Source organism: Mauremys reevesii, linkage group 23 (genome assembly GCF_016161935.1).
Source record: "Mauremys reevesii isolate NIE-2019 linkage group 23, ASM1616193v1, whole genome shotgun sequence".
Taxonomy (NCBI): Eukaryota; Metazoa; Chordata; order Testudines; family Geoemydidae; genus Mauremys; species Mauremys reevesii.
Genome location: NC_052645.1, coordinates 8,172,468 through 8,187,796, shown reverse-complemented (window position 1 = coordinate 8,187,796; position 15,329 = coordinate 8,172,468). Strand labels below are relative to the sequence as shown.

General features: G+C 42.5%; 1 protein-coding gene across 2 annotated transcripts in view; it reads left to right on the top strand.

Annotated features, from left to right (window-relative positions):
* HIVEP3 (HIVEP zinc finger 3) overlaps nt 1-15,329 on the top strand; it is a 413,559-nt gene that overhangs the window by 311,019 nt on the left and 87,211 nt on the right. For both annotated transcript variants that reach the window (XM_039511413.1, XM_039511412.1), the window contains 2 exons: nt 2,027-7,674; nt 12,009-12,154. In XM_039511413.1, the coding sequence (XP_039367347.1) occupies nt 2,563-7,674; nt 12,009-12,154 (5,258 nt within the window). In that variant the 5' untranslated portion in view covers nt 2,027-2,562. The remainder of the gene's footprint in view (nt 1-2,026; nt 7,675-12,008; nt 12,155-15,329) is intronic.

The window sequence follows — 15,329 nt, the reverse complement described above, 5'->3', positions numbered from 1 at the left end:
TACTGTCCTTTGTTATCTCTGAGGGGCTAATGAGTGTTTCCCAGACTCATAATATGTTTCAGTAACAAACCTATAGCAAAAATCTCATATTTCCATATACAATGTTGATGCACAGATTTTAACAGGACAACGATGTTCAGCAAATTATGACTTTTCAAATGATACCTCACAAGGCATACTTTGTAGAAAATATATCATAACACCATATAAAAGTGGTGAATATGGGGGTTACAGGGTATTATTTTGAGATACAGTGTGTCACAACATTGTACTTGCCAATTGTTCCTACTTAAGAGACACAATCCCTGTTTCTCACAAGACACTGGCCATCTTCCATTCCATCTCTCTGAGAAGCTCTCCTATTTCAGAAAAGGCTGAATATGTCTTCCCAAACATTCTCCTTAAAAGCTTTTGGTTGTTGACTGACAGTAGGTTAACAGCGTCTCATATCCAGGTTCACTGTAAGTGGATTGCCCTGTATACCCAATTCACCTGATTTACTTCAGTTGGAGTTATGGGTGCTCAGCACCTCTGAAAATCAGACTTTTTATTTAGGTGACTAAATTTAGGCACTCAGGTATGAAAATTGCAGCCTACATATTCAGAATATGTTCTAGATAAGGATATTGCAGATGGGAGAGAACTGTAACCTCTATGCATATGATTTTAAAAAATGTGATATAATACTGTTAGTTCAATTAACTCCAGTGACTGGAGAGAGTGTCAGAGACATGCTCCAAAACAGCTGTATTGTTCCTTAAAGTCCTTTAACATGCTGAAAGTTCACGGAGCTAAGTTCCTCTCTCATACTGACATGTACAGGTATCCATTGCAGGGTGGTGGAATTCCAAAAATTCTTCCTGGGAGTTCACTGTTGTCACATGCCCCCACACCTGGCAAACCTGTCCATGCACTTAGAAATCAAAAAATTGTGAATTACAGCCCGGTTGTAAGAGAAATGGAGAGGCTGAGAGCAGTGGCAATGGCCCTTCAGCAACAGAACAAGCTAAATATTGGAGTATGATTAATATGCGAGATGTCTAGGAATATGAAAAGCATTGCAATTATATTGTTTAGGTGCCTAGAGTAATGACAAAAAAACAAGTGAGGTGTCCCCACTAGTCTGAATTTTAATCTCACTGTAGTTCTCAAAGATGAAGTGTGAATGACAGTTATGATAATATATACTGATCTGAGAATGTGGTATACCAGTCAAGGGTTCAGTTTTCAAATGTGGTCATGTAAACAGGACATCCCAAGCCCACACTGGGTTGTTAAAATGGTAGGCCCGTAAATCTAGCATAAACAGTGCCAACATGAGCAACTCCATATTTGAGATATGGGCATCCAACAGGAGCAGCACTAAAATAAGACTCCCCGTCATTATCTATTAGGGAAGAAAACGATAAACTCAGGAAGTTTACTTAAAGGGACACAGGCAATTTAAGAAAACGATATTCTGTATGATTATTTTTTTTTACATACTGTTATAACTAGTGACACCTAAGATTATTGCAACATTAAGAGACTTAGAAGGAGAGAGATTGTGCTTTGTTTTTCTGTGTATTTACTTGGTGCATTTGGTAACACTTTGTATGTAATTAGTTCCATGGTTTTCTTTGTATAGTCCATTAAATTAGGTAGGAAAATGTGATTGTAAAACTATAAATATTGGCAGGGGGTGAAGGAGAAGTCAAGCAGGTATAAGATCTGAAATTACTTTTAACTCATTTTTTTTAAATACTGTGACTAGATTTCAAGTTGTTTGTATCCCTCTAGCTTCAGTTACTGTTACAGTGCCTGGGTATGCATGTATTGAAGAGAGAGTAGATCCCTGAGTTTTCACAGCAGTAATATTTAGGTTTGCATTGTCACTAAAAATGGTAGGAATTAGTTGAACTATTATGAATTTTCTTTTGTATAGAATGTTATCCTCTATAAAAATATAAGAGTATTTAATTGATGAAATATGAATGCTGCAGTAATTTGTGTGTTTGTTTTTGTGTCTTGGTTGTTGTAATTACAGAAATGCGGAGAATACTTTTTCGAGGCCTTTGAACTCAAAAGTGGAAGAGCAGGAAGACACGGGGAACACACACCATTCAGTGTTATTTTCCTTGCAAAGGAAAACCATGATTATGAGATGAGCACTAAAGTCTCAAGTTTTCAAAGGTTTGCATAACAAACAAGAGACACATTTTGGGTTGCTTCTTGACTTTGAAGGCTTGCCACTGTCAACTGAAATAAAATGGCAAGATTTAAAGCCTTAACCAAGTTCACAAGGAAAACATTTGGACTAAAAGTTTTGGAAAGTTTTCTCTCTTTGAAGTAGTTTGTCATGCGTTACCAATGTGAACTTTATTGACCCTGAAACATTTTTTTGAATCAAATAGCAACTAGTGATACTTTAGTAAAATCTTATATCAACAACCATCTCTTGGTAGCTCCAGCTTCATAGCAAATGCAGGCAAAGCAGGGAATCTACAGAGGAGACCTTTATTATTCATAAATGAAGCCTGCCAAAACCTGCCCAAAATAGCATTCAAAGACCCTTTTAAGGTCATGGATCCTGAACAAAGCCAGAAAAGCACAAAAAAGGCCGAGGAAAGTCCCAGAAAGAGGCTTACCAAAGGAGAGGCTTTCCAATCCAGTATTTCATCTGCCTCTGCGTATCAGGGCAGCTCTGCTTCTTCACAAGCAACCCCTCTTCGTGATATCATATCGCAGCAGCACTTTTCTGGCTCCTTGCCAATTCCAAGAGAGGAATCTCAGGAGAAAACTGGACATCAGAAGCAACCCAAGCATTCCTCTTTTGAGCACTCTCCCCACGTTTCACAGCTTCAGCAGCATCCACTATCACCAGCATTTATGTCTCCTGGAAAACCAGAGCAGATCCTTGAAGGGCCCACATGGCAGCTAGTTGATCCAGTAAGACCGGGTCCTTCTGGCTCTTTTTCATCACCTGGGCTTCATTCTCATCACAGCCAGCTCATCCCTTCCCATTCCCCAATCCTTCCTGGAGAGGACATGCCATCCGTTCAAAAAGTCTATATCCCTCGACCTTCCCAAGTTTCCTTAAAACAAACTGAGGAAGTGCACAAGAAGGAGAAGAAACCTCAGAAGCCAGGCAAATACATTTGTCAGTACTGCAGTAGGCCTTGTGCGAAGCCGAGTGTACTCCAGAAACATATCCGATCACACACAGGTGAGCGGCCATACCCTTGCATTCCATGTGGCTTTTCTTTTAAGACTAAAAGCAATTTGTATAAACATAGGAAGTCTCATGCTCATAGAATAAAAGCGGGGCTGGCCTCAGGAATTGGAGCAGACATGTATCCTTCCAGTTTGGAAATGGAAAGGGTCGGTGGGGAGGAATTTGAAGAACCTACTGAAGGAGAAAGCACAGATTCAGAAGAGGAGACAAGTGCAATGTCAGGTCATTCAGTAGAACTATCACCCAGGCGAAAGCACACCCTGTTATCTAGCACTCATCATAGTCTGGGAAGCCAAGGTTCCAGCCACGACCGGTGTTCATTATCCCATTCCAGTATGTCTCAGTCTCTTGAGGACAACACGCAGTTTGTGGAGCCTTCATCTGATCCTGCTTTGAGCCACAAATCAGAAGATACACATACTATAAAACAGAAGCTTGCACTCCGATTAAGTGAAAGGAAGAAAGTGATAGATGAGCAGGCATTCCTCAGCCCTGGCAGTAAAGGAAGTACAGAGTCAGGCTACTTCTCGCGATCAGAAAGTGCAGAACAACAAATCAGCCCACCAAATACAAATGCAAAATCTTATGCAGAAATTATTTTTGGGAAATGTGGGAGAATTGGGCAAAGGACACCAATGTTAGCTGTAACCACAACCCAGGGGTTTCCGCACGTGTCCACTGAAGATAAACCTAGCATGGTACCATTATCTGTGCCTAGAACACAGGTTATTGAACACATCACTAAGCTAATTACAATTAATGAAGCTGTTGTAGATACCAGTGAAATAGATAGTGTGAAGCCTAGAAGAAGTTCGTTATCTAGACGTAGCAGCATTGAATCTCCAAAGTCTGTTGTATATAGAGAACCATTTCAGTTTGACAGCAAGTCTGGTTCCAGTAGCCAGTTGAATGCATCAAAATCATTGACATCCCATGGTGAAAAAATTAAACCTGAACAATCATTGTTGTCACTTCAGCAATCCCACAGTGCCACAGAGACAGTGCCTCTCCTAAGAAGCCACTCAATGCCTTCTGCTGCCTGCAGTATAAGCTCCCCTCAGACCTTTAGGGGTAGTTATTCATTTGATGACCACATCATGGAATCTGATGTCGTAAGCCGCAGTCAAGTGTTTTCTTCACATCCTCGAATGCTAAAACGACAGCCAGCTATTGAGCTACCTTTGGGAATGGAATATGGTTCAGAGGAGGTTAGCTCAGTAAGCAAAGAAACCATTTCCAAACCTGCCGAAGAACAAGAAATCAAGGAAAGTGATCTGACCAGAAAGTCAAGGAAGGGTCCGAAAGTTAAAGGGTTCATTTATGAGTGTAATATCTGTGGTGCTCGATACAAGAAAAGGGATAATTATGAAGCGCATAAGAAATATTACTGTTCAGAACTTCAGATCTCGAAGCCTCGTTCTTCCAGTTCCCATACTTCTGCAGAAGCTGAGAAAAGTCTTGTGGATCCTGATACATGGCCGCAGATGATGCATTACAAGCTGGGGACCAGTTTGGAGCTTACTCCACTCAGAAAAAGACGAAAAGAGAAGAGCCTTGGTGATGATGAGGACCCTCCAGCTTTTGAGTTGCCTGAAACTCCCTCATCCAGCATGAGGCCAGTAAGTCAGTTTGCTAACCCAGCATCATCGGATGTTGCTTTGAACTTACCCCGTGAGTCCATTAAGTCACCAGCTGATACAGGTAAAGCCATGCCGCTCACCGAAGTCAGTGCTGGCTTTCACTCCAGAACTACAAAGCCAGCTTCTAGTACAGAAAGCAAAGAGAGAAGAAAAACTTCAAAAGAGATCTCTGTCATCCAGCATACAAGTTCCTTCGAGAAGTCTGACTCTATAGAACAGCTGAGCAGCTTGGAAGCAGAAGACAAACCTATATCACAGTATTCATCTCAGCCAGCAGTGCAGCACAGTAGGCCATCTCATTCCCTGCAGCCAAAGCTGGTACGCCAACCCAACATCCAGGTCCCTGAGATTCTTGTCACTGAAGAGCCTGATAGACCTGAAACCGAGCCTGAGCCACCTCCTAAAGAGCCAGAAAAAGCTGAGGAATTTCAATGGCCTCAGAGAAGCCAAACTCTCTCCCAGCTTCCTGCTGAGAAACTCCCACCAAAAAAGAAAAGGCTGCGGCTGGCAGAAATGGCTCAGTCTTCTGGAGAGTCCAGTTTTGAGTCCGTCTCCCTGACGAGAAGTCCAAGTCAGGAAAGTAGTATATCCCATGGCTCCAGCCATTCCATTTCATTTGAGCGTGAAGAATACAGTAAATCCGAGGCTGTCAGCCAGTCCTCCGAATCCCATACTAAACCCCTTGGCATTGGCTCCCATATGTTAATGGTACCAAGCCACCATCATCATTCCAGGGAAATGCGAAGATCTGCTTCTGAGCAGACCCCTAATGTGTCTCATCCTTCTCAGATGTCGGAGCCCCGTAGTAAATCATTTGACTATGGGAGCTTGTCGTCTTCTTCTGCTTCAACACCTGGCCCTTCAGTTTCCTCGGCTCCACAGGAGAGGAGGAAGTGCTTTCTGGTTAGGCAAGCATCTCTCACCAGGCATCCAGAGCATGAGGCAGACTCAGGCCCAAAAGGAAGGCGAGAGACAGAAGAACCATTGCCTTCTTCCAGTAAATCTCCTGTCACCAGTTTGCCCCATCAGCCTACATCTTCATCGTCCTCATCCTCATATAGAGATAAGAGTCAGCCAAAAGATAGCCCTCAGCCTGTGTACAGCCAGCCATACTCTGAGGCTCTGCAGGTGTTTCATCATCCGATGCCACAACTAGCGCTGCATGAAAAACAGCGTCTGTCCCCCCAAGTATCTCTCTTCCCTTTCCAGCACCTTCTGCCGCAGTCGGGACAGTCTGCAGAGCTCTTCTCCACTCATACTATGTCCGACATCCTCTCTGCTCAATTTCCTATGCCACAGATTCCTCCCTCTATATTTCAGACACCACCACTTCCTCTCCAGCAGGCTCTTCTCCACCCAGGCCAGCTTCACGTTGTCCCTCCGTTAATGTCGCATCCAGCAGAAGTACCATTCAGGCAGCACTCTTCATTCTTACCTGTCCATTACCCAGGATCCTCACCACCCCTTTCTGCATTTTTTCTACCTCTACAGTCTCCGTTTGCTCTCCAGTTGCCGGGTGAGGTTGGTGGCCATTTACCGCAGATCAAATCCAGTGTCTCTCCACCAGCAGGGGCCTCCAGCCTTTCTCCATGCACAGAATACAGCTCTGACAGCAGGTTACATCCTTTGACCCACACAACCAGCCCTTCAGCCCCAGTCTCCACATCTCAGCTGATGGTTCCTACATGTCCGGATCCTATGGTATCACTTGTAGTCCCCGTTCGCATTCAGACTAACATGCCAACCTATGGGAGTGCAATGTATACTACTCTTTCTCAAATCCTAGTCACTCAGTCCCAGTGTAGTCCATCTTCTATTGTCCTTCCAAAGTTTGATGATCGCCAACCCAAGGGTGCCCTGGTGTGCAGCTCTGATGTTCATGGAATAGGCTTTGATTTGGCACAGATGATCACCGAGGATCAAAGAAGCATCTTCCAGACTCCGTATCTGAGAGTGCCATTGCCATTACCAGAAAGGAAGGGCTATATGCCACTCACCTCCCCATCAGAAAGTGTCCTGGGATTGGAAGGGGGCTCATCAACAGTTGGTGGAAGCAAGCGGATGCTCTCTCCAGCTGGTAGCTTGGAGCTGACGATGGAAACACAGCAGCAGAAAAGAGTGAAAGAGGAGGAAGTCTCTGAAGTGGAAGAAAAGTTGGAAGTGGTGAAGCCACCCAGTGCAATAGAGGAGGGGAAAAAGCAGGATAGATCTCACTTTCTGGCAGAGAGCCAAGGCCGGCTTGAGGTTGAAACTCCACCTAGTTTGTCGTCTGAGCAATCTGAGCCAAAGGAAATCCCAAGTACGATGCCACCAGCCTTGCCACATTCAGGTGCTTTGAGCTTTGAGGCACTGGAAGAATACCCACCACAAGCTGGCAAGCAGTTCCGAAGCAAGACACCTTTGCAGACAGTAAAGAAGGAAGACTCCAAAGAGCTGGCGGAACACCCCCTACCAAATCCTCCGAGCCCAGCACCTCATTCCGATGTCACACAAAGTGCAATGAAGTCTCGAGAAGGTACAGATCTGAAGAAGGTACTTCAGTTCCCCAGTCTCCACACAACTACTAATGTCAGTTGGTGCTATTTAAACTACATAAAGCCAAATCACATCCAGCAAGTCGACCGAAGGTCCTCAGTGTATGCCAGCTGGTGCATTAGCTTGTATAATCCCAACCTCCCAGGTATATCCACTAAAGCAGCCCTCTCACTCCTGAGATCCAAGCAGAAGGTGTGCAAAGAAATCTATACCATGGCTACAGCTCCACGTCCAGAGACAGGCAGGCTTGTGCCGTCCAGCTCCAGGAAGCCAAAAATGACTGAGGTAAGAAAATTGTTGCTTTTCTCCTACCTGTGTGGGGGTGGGGGAGGGGACATTATATAGTTCAGTGTCTACTTGTCTGGTAATCAGCAGAGCAGTACGTGATCGCCTCCTTACTTTGAATTACCAGTACTGAGCACAAAAGATGACACTTACATTTGCCTTGATATTTCAGTTTTTTTAAAAAAATTCTCATAATTTTGTTTTGTGCAATGTTAATAAAAAATAAACTAGTATGTAGGGAGGGATGTTTTCATAGAGTTGGAAGGGACCTCAGGAGCTCATCTAGTTTAATCCCCTGCTCAAAGCAGGACCAGTCCCCAAATGGCCCCCTCAGGGATTGAACTCACAGCCCTGGGTTCAGCAGGCTAATGCTCAAACCACTGAACTGTCCTGGGGTTCTAGCTGTGAGTCTATCTACCTATCCCACAGTCAGCATCGTGGTATCTGAACAGGCAAAAGTACTCGGGGCCAGATTTACAACGATATTTAGGAACCTAAAGATGCAGATTGGCACGTCGCGGGATTTACTAAAGCACCTAAACAGCTTGGGCACTTAACTCCCATTGAAAAATCAATAGGAGTTAGGCACTTAACTCACTTTGGTGCTTATATGCCACTAGGTGCCTAACTGCATCTTTAAGGGCCTAAATACTTTTGTAAAATTGACCCTAAACCCCAAAAAGGGTTAAAAGAAGTAAGACAAACCTGTTTTATGTTCTTAACCAACCATGCCACAGTCATGCAAGCTGCTTCACCCAGGCAGAGCCCGGCGACTGCAGAGCTCCACTAAAGTCACTGGGCTGCCATGTGGGCCTATGGGTCAGGGCGAAGCCATTGGGTACCACACGGTGCTTTCCCCTTCTTTTTGGTGGTGGGGAGGGGAGGGAGGATTCCAGAGCATAGCACATACTGTTTTCAGTTAATATGGAACTATAGAAATCCCTAATCTAGGTCATGATTATGCAGATTAGCAAACAGAATTGCTCTGAAGTTTTTGCAATTTGATACTCATTTCAACCCAGTTTGTATTGCCCGATTGTTCATTTTATTTCTGAATCGCAAAATGAACCCTGAAGATTGAATTTATTGTAATGTCAGCTGCAATTGCTGCTTATAAATATGTCTTAAAATACGCACCAGAGTTACCATATTTCTCTTCAGCAGTTCCATCAATCTCCTGCAGAAACCCCCAAGACATGATTTCAAGGAGCTAGGAGACACATACTATGTGTGTTATAATAACAATAACAAATACTTTACCCTTATGCTTCATCCTTCATCCTAAAGAGTCTCAAAGTGTATTACCAACTATGAACCTCATTCTGAGAAATGCTGAGCCACCCGCCTGCCATTTGACTTTGTCATGGGCTGTGGGTGCTCACACATACACAGAGTAGTGCTTTTAGGCTGTGCTGGGTAAGATGACGTAAAATCAGGTTTAAAATATCTGGTTTCCCTGTAATCATAGGTTAAAATCTAGACAGGGATGACACAACTCTCAATCCTCAAGACAGAGATATTTCATTACATGCAGTTTCCCCCAAATGGATTAAAGATCTTTTTCCAAAACCTTAAAAAGAAAGACCCAGTGGATATTAAAGTGGTCATGATGCATTTTGCAAGAGTAGGGGATTTGTCCTGGTGTATCTACTAAATGTACCTCCCCACACTGTTGTGCTTGCTCTTATGTATCTGTCTCCCACTCCAAAGCCACTACCATTTACTGGTGGTATATGTATATATGTGTAAAATGTTTCATGATGAAAGGTTCTGTGTATGTGTAAAATATATTTTTAAGTTTACTGTATCCAGCTGGGACACACTAAATTGGGATGGCTGCTTTATTGATGTGTCTTCTAAGAAAATGTTTTTCCTTAGTTTATATTAGTAACTGCTGCTTCAGTGGGATAGTATTAGTACAAATCATGTTTAATTCAATGGAGGAAAAAACGTGATTTTTAATCATATGTTCAGTAGGAGTGAAATTCTAAAGCCTGCTCATGTACATGTTATTGAGAAAGATTCCCAGAGACAGTTTCCTGGGAAGCTGTGGTCAACAATAGCTGGGTTCTAATGGCCTCAGTCAAGGGGCTGAAAGTTCAGGCTTCAGTCCAAACCTTTGTAATTATTTTCCTTAAAAATTGTCTTTCTATAACTATACATTGTCAGTTAATACAGTAGAAACGTTAATATAAACCATAATCTTTAATACAAGAGGACATACCGTCAGTTACCAGTAAACTGTAGTACATTGCATACAGTCTTCAGACTTGGCTTGATTTTTCAATCTCAGGGAGATTTACCAAGCAGGTGAAGTTTGAAGCAAGAGTTGACTGCTCTGCAAACAGCTGCATGACTGACTAAACTGCTTAGTGAGCATGCACACTTGGTAAATGATGCAATTGTATAATAGTAAAATAGCAACTTTATAATTTATTTTACATCTGTCTAGGGCCTTCCATCTGTCCATGTATATCTGACCCTTTCAAAAACATTAATATATTAAGCCTAACGCTACATCTGCGATGGCATATATCATTACTGTTCTTTTACAAACGGTGAAACGGGGGCATAGAAAAAGTTAAGGTGAAAACTTGCAGAAAAGTTTCATTAACTTTGGATGGTCAAATCATGACATCTAAGGTTTGGTTTTCAAAGGTGCCGATCATCTGTACTCCCACTGACTTCATTTGGAGTTGTAGGTTCTCAGCACCCTGCAGTCCCCACAAAAAAATCCCTGCAGCTGGGTGTCTCAGGACCTGGGTTAACTGACTTGGGCTTGTGCTGCGGGTCTAAAAATAGTAATGTAGACATTTGGGCTTGGACTGGATCCTGGGCTCTGAGACCCTCGGCTTTCAGAACTCAGGCACCAGCCCAAGCCCGAACATCTACATTGCTATTTTTAGCCCCACAGCACAGACCCTATGAGCCTAAGTTTGTTGACACAGGCTCTGAGACTCACTGCTGTGGGGATTTTTTTGCTGTGTAGACGTACGCTGAGTGTCTCAAGCCAGACTCCCAAAATTAGTGGACAATTTTGAAAACTTTGCCCTAAGTGATTTGCCAAGTGTCATATCACTACTCTGTGGTAGATCTTCCTTCCTCTGGCTAGTATTCTGATTGTAGTTTGCACTAACACACAGTAGTGACACTTCTCACAAGCCACTCCCAACCTTCCTCCAAGCAGTAAACTGTTGATCATCTGGGACACAGTTTAATGCTATGGATGATACATTGAGCATCTAATGGCAATATCCACAAAATGAAATCACTCTGTACTGCTGTGTACACAGAGGTAATATAATTCAGGTGAAAGCTAACTTGCCTTGCACTTTCAAACCTTTGTGGATGAGGTGAAAGAAAATGTTTTGTTAACTCATAACTTTGTAATGTCACCAAATGTAATGTCATACAGAGCTCCTTGAAGTAGCATAACGAGGTCCAGATGCAGTCTTGCTCTTCTCAGAACAGATTGAGTCACATAGCACAGAACATAATGATTTACAGTCACTGTGTGATTGGGTCTATGACAAAGCAAAGAGCCTCCTGCTTAGCAGTGGGAAGAAGAGAAAACTTCACGTTTAGAACCTCTTGGGGGAGAGGGAGAAACAGTTTTTGTTGGCATTATATTGTGGCGGTGGGGGTGCTAAACCCCTGGCTAGCTTTGCTCTTCTTGAAAGGAAGTCACCCAAGAGCTATCGGTAACCATTGGTTCATACAAAGTTTAGAGGGCGAAAATCTAGATTTCTGAAGAAAGATACCAAAGCTGAGGCCAAACTCCTACATTTTAAAACTATTTCCTTTCTAGTAATTCATACACTGTCTGAATCTATCAGAGAGAGTGTATGGATATATAGGAGATAATATCTAACAGCTGTAGCAATGCACTGGGAACCTGGTCTCCTGGTTTCTATTCCCGACTGCCACTGACTCACTCATTTCACCTGTCTATGCCTCAGTTTTCAGATTTGTAAAATGAAGATAACTGTATAGACCCACCTTACAAGAGGGATGTAATTCTTAAATATTTGTTAATGATTATTGTTTTTATAATAAAATATGTAAATAGTTGTTAATTTACATGGCGCTTTAACACATTCCCAACCCTTAAAATTTCAGTCTAAATAAGACATATCAAACAGAGGGCAAGATCCAGAATTAGAGATCATGTTTGAAAATGTAAGTCCTAGTTACTAGGGTACAGTCATCATAGTCAGCGTCACATGTGGTAGCTTGCCTTCCCTATCTGAGGGGACCCAGTGTATATGGTTTGTGTGTTTGTTAGAGCCATTTGAAATGTAATAAATGATTGTTTTGCTCTTTTGGGGAGGTAGGTTCATTTGCCTTCACTCCTTTCCAATGAAGGTCGAAAAGATTTAACTAGAGCTGAGAAGGAAGAGGATAAAAGAGGCAAATCAGAAGAAGAGGCTCCTGTATCCAAAAGAGGGGAGCCAGCCAGGATCAAGATCTTTGAAGGAGGGTAAGTATCACATTTTGTTTTCAGACTTTTATTACAGCCTGTTGCATAAGAGCGATCAGTAAAAACAAAGTCAAGTCAGTAAAGGTGTCTGGTGGATATCAGCAGGGGATGGCCGGGTATAGATCGACATGAGCAGTTCCCTTTTACTTTTCTACAGCCACCTTAAACTAAACACCCTTGAGATTTCTATATAATTCAGGCTGGATTCAGTTTCTTTCCTGAGTTGGTCTTCAAGTTAGCAAGCCCATCATTAGCACCGCTCTGCAGGTGGTTCAGTTGAGACAGCTGAAGAGTGATGATTTTTCCTGCAGCTGGACTGTGGACTGCAGTGGGGATGACACCATATTTCCTAGTTCTTTTCAGAGTCTTCCACTCAAAATAAAGTTCTCATTAGTTGTTTTGCCTGTATGATGAAGGAATTGGAATGATCTTTTCTGAAGCTGGGGGTTTTTTGCTGGGGAGTTGAAAGGATAGATTGCATAGGCTTAGCAAACTGGTCAATTGACCAGTCAAATAATGTCAGTTGACCACTTATTTATTATTTGGCCATCATGAAATATTGTCAGATATTCCAAGAATGCCCTGCTATAGGCAGCAGCAGGATGGTGTCAGTCTTTAATTCTTTTAGAACTTCATTGTTTTGCATTTTTCTGAGTTAAAGTCCCTTGGTTAAGTAACTTATTTTTTTGTAATTAGGCATAAGTCTCTAACGCTAAGCCTACTGGCGGCCATAATGTCTGCTCTTTTTTGTTACTTTTGTCACTGTACTGATACATTTATGCTTTAAAGTATTTGACCATTTTTCACATTATTTCACAGTATTTGACTGGCCAATTGACCAATTGTTTTTACACAGGTCAGATGCCCACCAGTGGGATTGCTTTATATATACTTGTTTGGGCTCCCTCCCAATTCTCTGATTTAGCTACGAAAGTAGTTCCAACCAAAAGCTTTACATTTGCTCAATCATCTGTTCTTACTTCATGGTAATTCATCACACTCCCTTGCACTCCGTTAATATTTCTGATTATCTTTTGAAAAATAAAAATCAATTAACAAGTAGTATATCAGTGGGATACAATTAAGAATCCTACATCCTATATATTTCAAAAGGGGCAGAAAAAAAATGTCAGAAGCTTGTAGCAGGATAGGTCGGTCCTGCTGGGAGATGGTGAGTCCTCTTGGTTTTGTCTGGTTGGAAAAGACTTTGTTGTGGCAGGGGTGTGGTTTTCTCTTTTCTATTACCTGTGTACATTTGCTTTGCTTTTCAAATGTTGAATTAGCGTACAATCAAAGTGTGTAAACTAAAAGAGGGCTTAATGAAAGTCTGCCATTAGGTTCAGTCCAAGCAGTCCATCTCTTGCTTACATGTATGGCCTCAAATTTACAAGTCAACTCAGCTTGCATAGATGTAGGCAATGGCATTGAGAGGTAGATCTATGCAGAGAAGTATAGAAGAGCAAACAAATAATAACATCTCGTCTTGAACTCTGTGACTAGCAATTCAGTATTTATTAGCTAACACCCTTCAGAATAAGTGAGTTCCCAGGATTTAGGAGGCAGGCTTGGGAATGGGAGCACAGCCACGCTTGGAAGACACTATGCAAATACTCTTGTTTAGGCAGGTTGGTGTTACTTCTGTGTAGCGAATGAATTTCCCATGGACAAATGATCCTTGCATCTTATTGTCTTTAAACACATGAAGCACCGTCACTGCCCTCATATTGGTTCCTCTTGGAACTAGGAATCTCAGAGGGAAACTCATATTCTGGGAGTTAGTTACCTTGTCATCTGTGATCAAGTAGGAGGACAATCTGATGTGGCTGAAATTCACCTTACTTGACACAAATCAGCATAGGAGTCTCTCTCCCAGAGTGGCCCATTTTAAGAGAATTCTGCTCTAAACAGTAGGGAAATGAACTGTGGGTGTCCCACTCTGGGCTTAACTGAAAAACCCATGTTCCCCAATACTGAGCGAAATCCAGTCTCTTAACTACATTTTATTAAACTTTACACCTTTTAAAAAAACAAAACAAAGTAACTCTTTTTAACATGCTCTGTGTAACATAACATCAATGAATGTATTACTCATCCTGAAATAACCTTACATTTTATTTCAAAACAGCAGTAGAATTGACCAAAAAAAGCCATACTTCTGTATATAGAAGAGAAGATGACAGCTGCTTACTGCCACGCATAATCACTGATGCAGCACATCAGAAATGGGTGCTAAAATATTACCTCCAAATTACAGAGTACAGGCTCCACTCAGAGCTCTGATTGTCAGCACAGGGAAGGTGGTTCACCAGAGATACTATGGGAACACTCAGTGGTCAATGTCTTATCATATCAGTGCAGCTATCGATATGGAACGATTTAGCCCCTAACACACTTTACATTCTTTGCTTGGCAAAGTGACTCTTCTCGGGACACTTTCTACCAGTGAAGTGACCAGCCTTCAGAGGGTTACACGGGGACTGCAGTGCTTTGTGAGTGGTTTCACACTCAGCCTGCTGGGAATATTTTTCAGAATTTGGTTACCCACTCCCCCAAAGAAGTTATCGAATTGTGGTTTTATTTGTAGGGACAATACCCTCTTTCCCTTATTTTCCCCTTTGTCTCTTTGCCTCACCCTGGTCCGGTAGTATTGGCCAGACCCATCCTACCAACCAGCTATGGTTGGTCGCAGATCTTTTGTGAGCCTTTTAATGCTTCTTGTGGGTCAGCCAGAGAGAATCACTGCAAAACAATTCAAGACACTACTCCCGCAAAAGTTGAGCTTGCTGCATCTCTCTCACTCCAGCTCCTTCTTTCTCTCTCTCTGGCTCTTTCTTCAGACTCCTCTTTCATTCCCACTGCTGCTATCAGCACTCACCTCCCTCCGTACTGCTATTACTCTTTGGCTTCACCATTCAACTTCTCCCACGAGTACCTCATTTACAATGCTGCCGATACCAGCTGCTGTCCAGCCTGCTAACAGGGGAATAAGAGCTATACCTCAAGATTCCCATTGCACCCATTAGCCAATCTTAAAGGAGAAGAGTGATGACCCTTACAGTGAATCTGTGAGAGTCTACAGACCCCATGTTTGACCATCAGACCTGCCCCAGTGTCACTCATTTTAAAACATGTACTGTTGTCGCCATATTTTAAAATGTCTCTCTGGCAGTTCTGA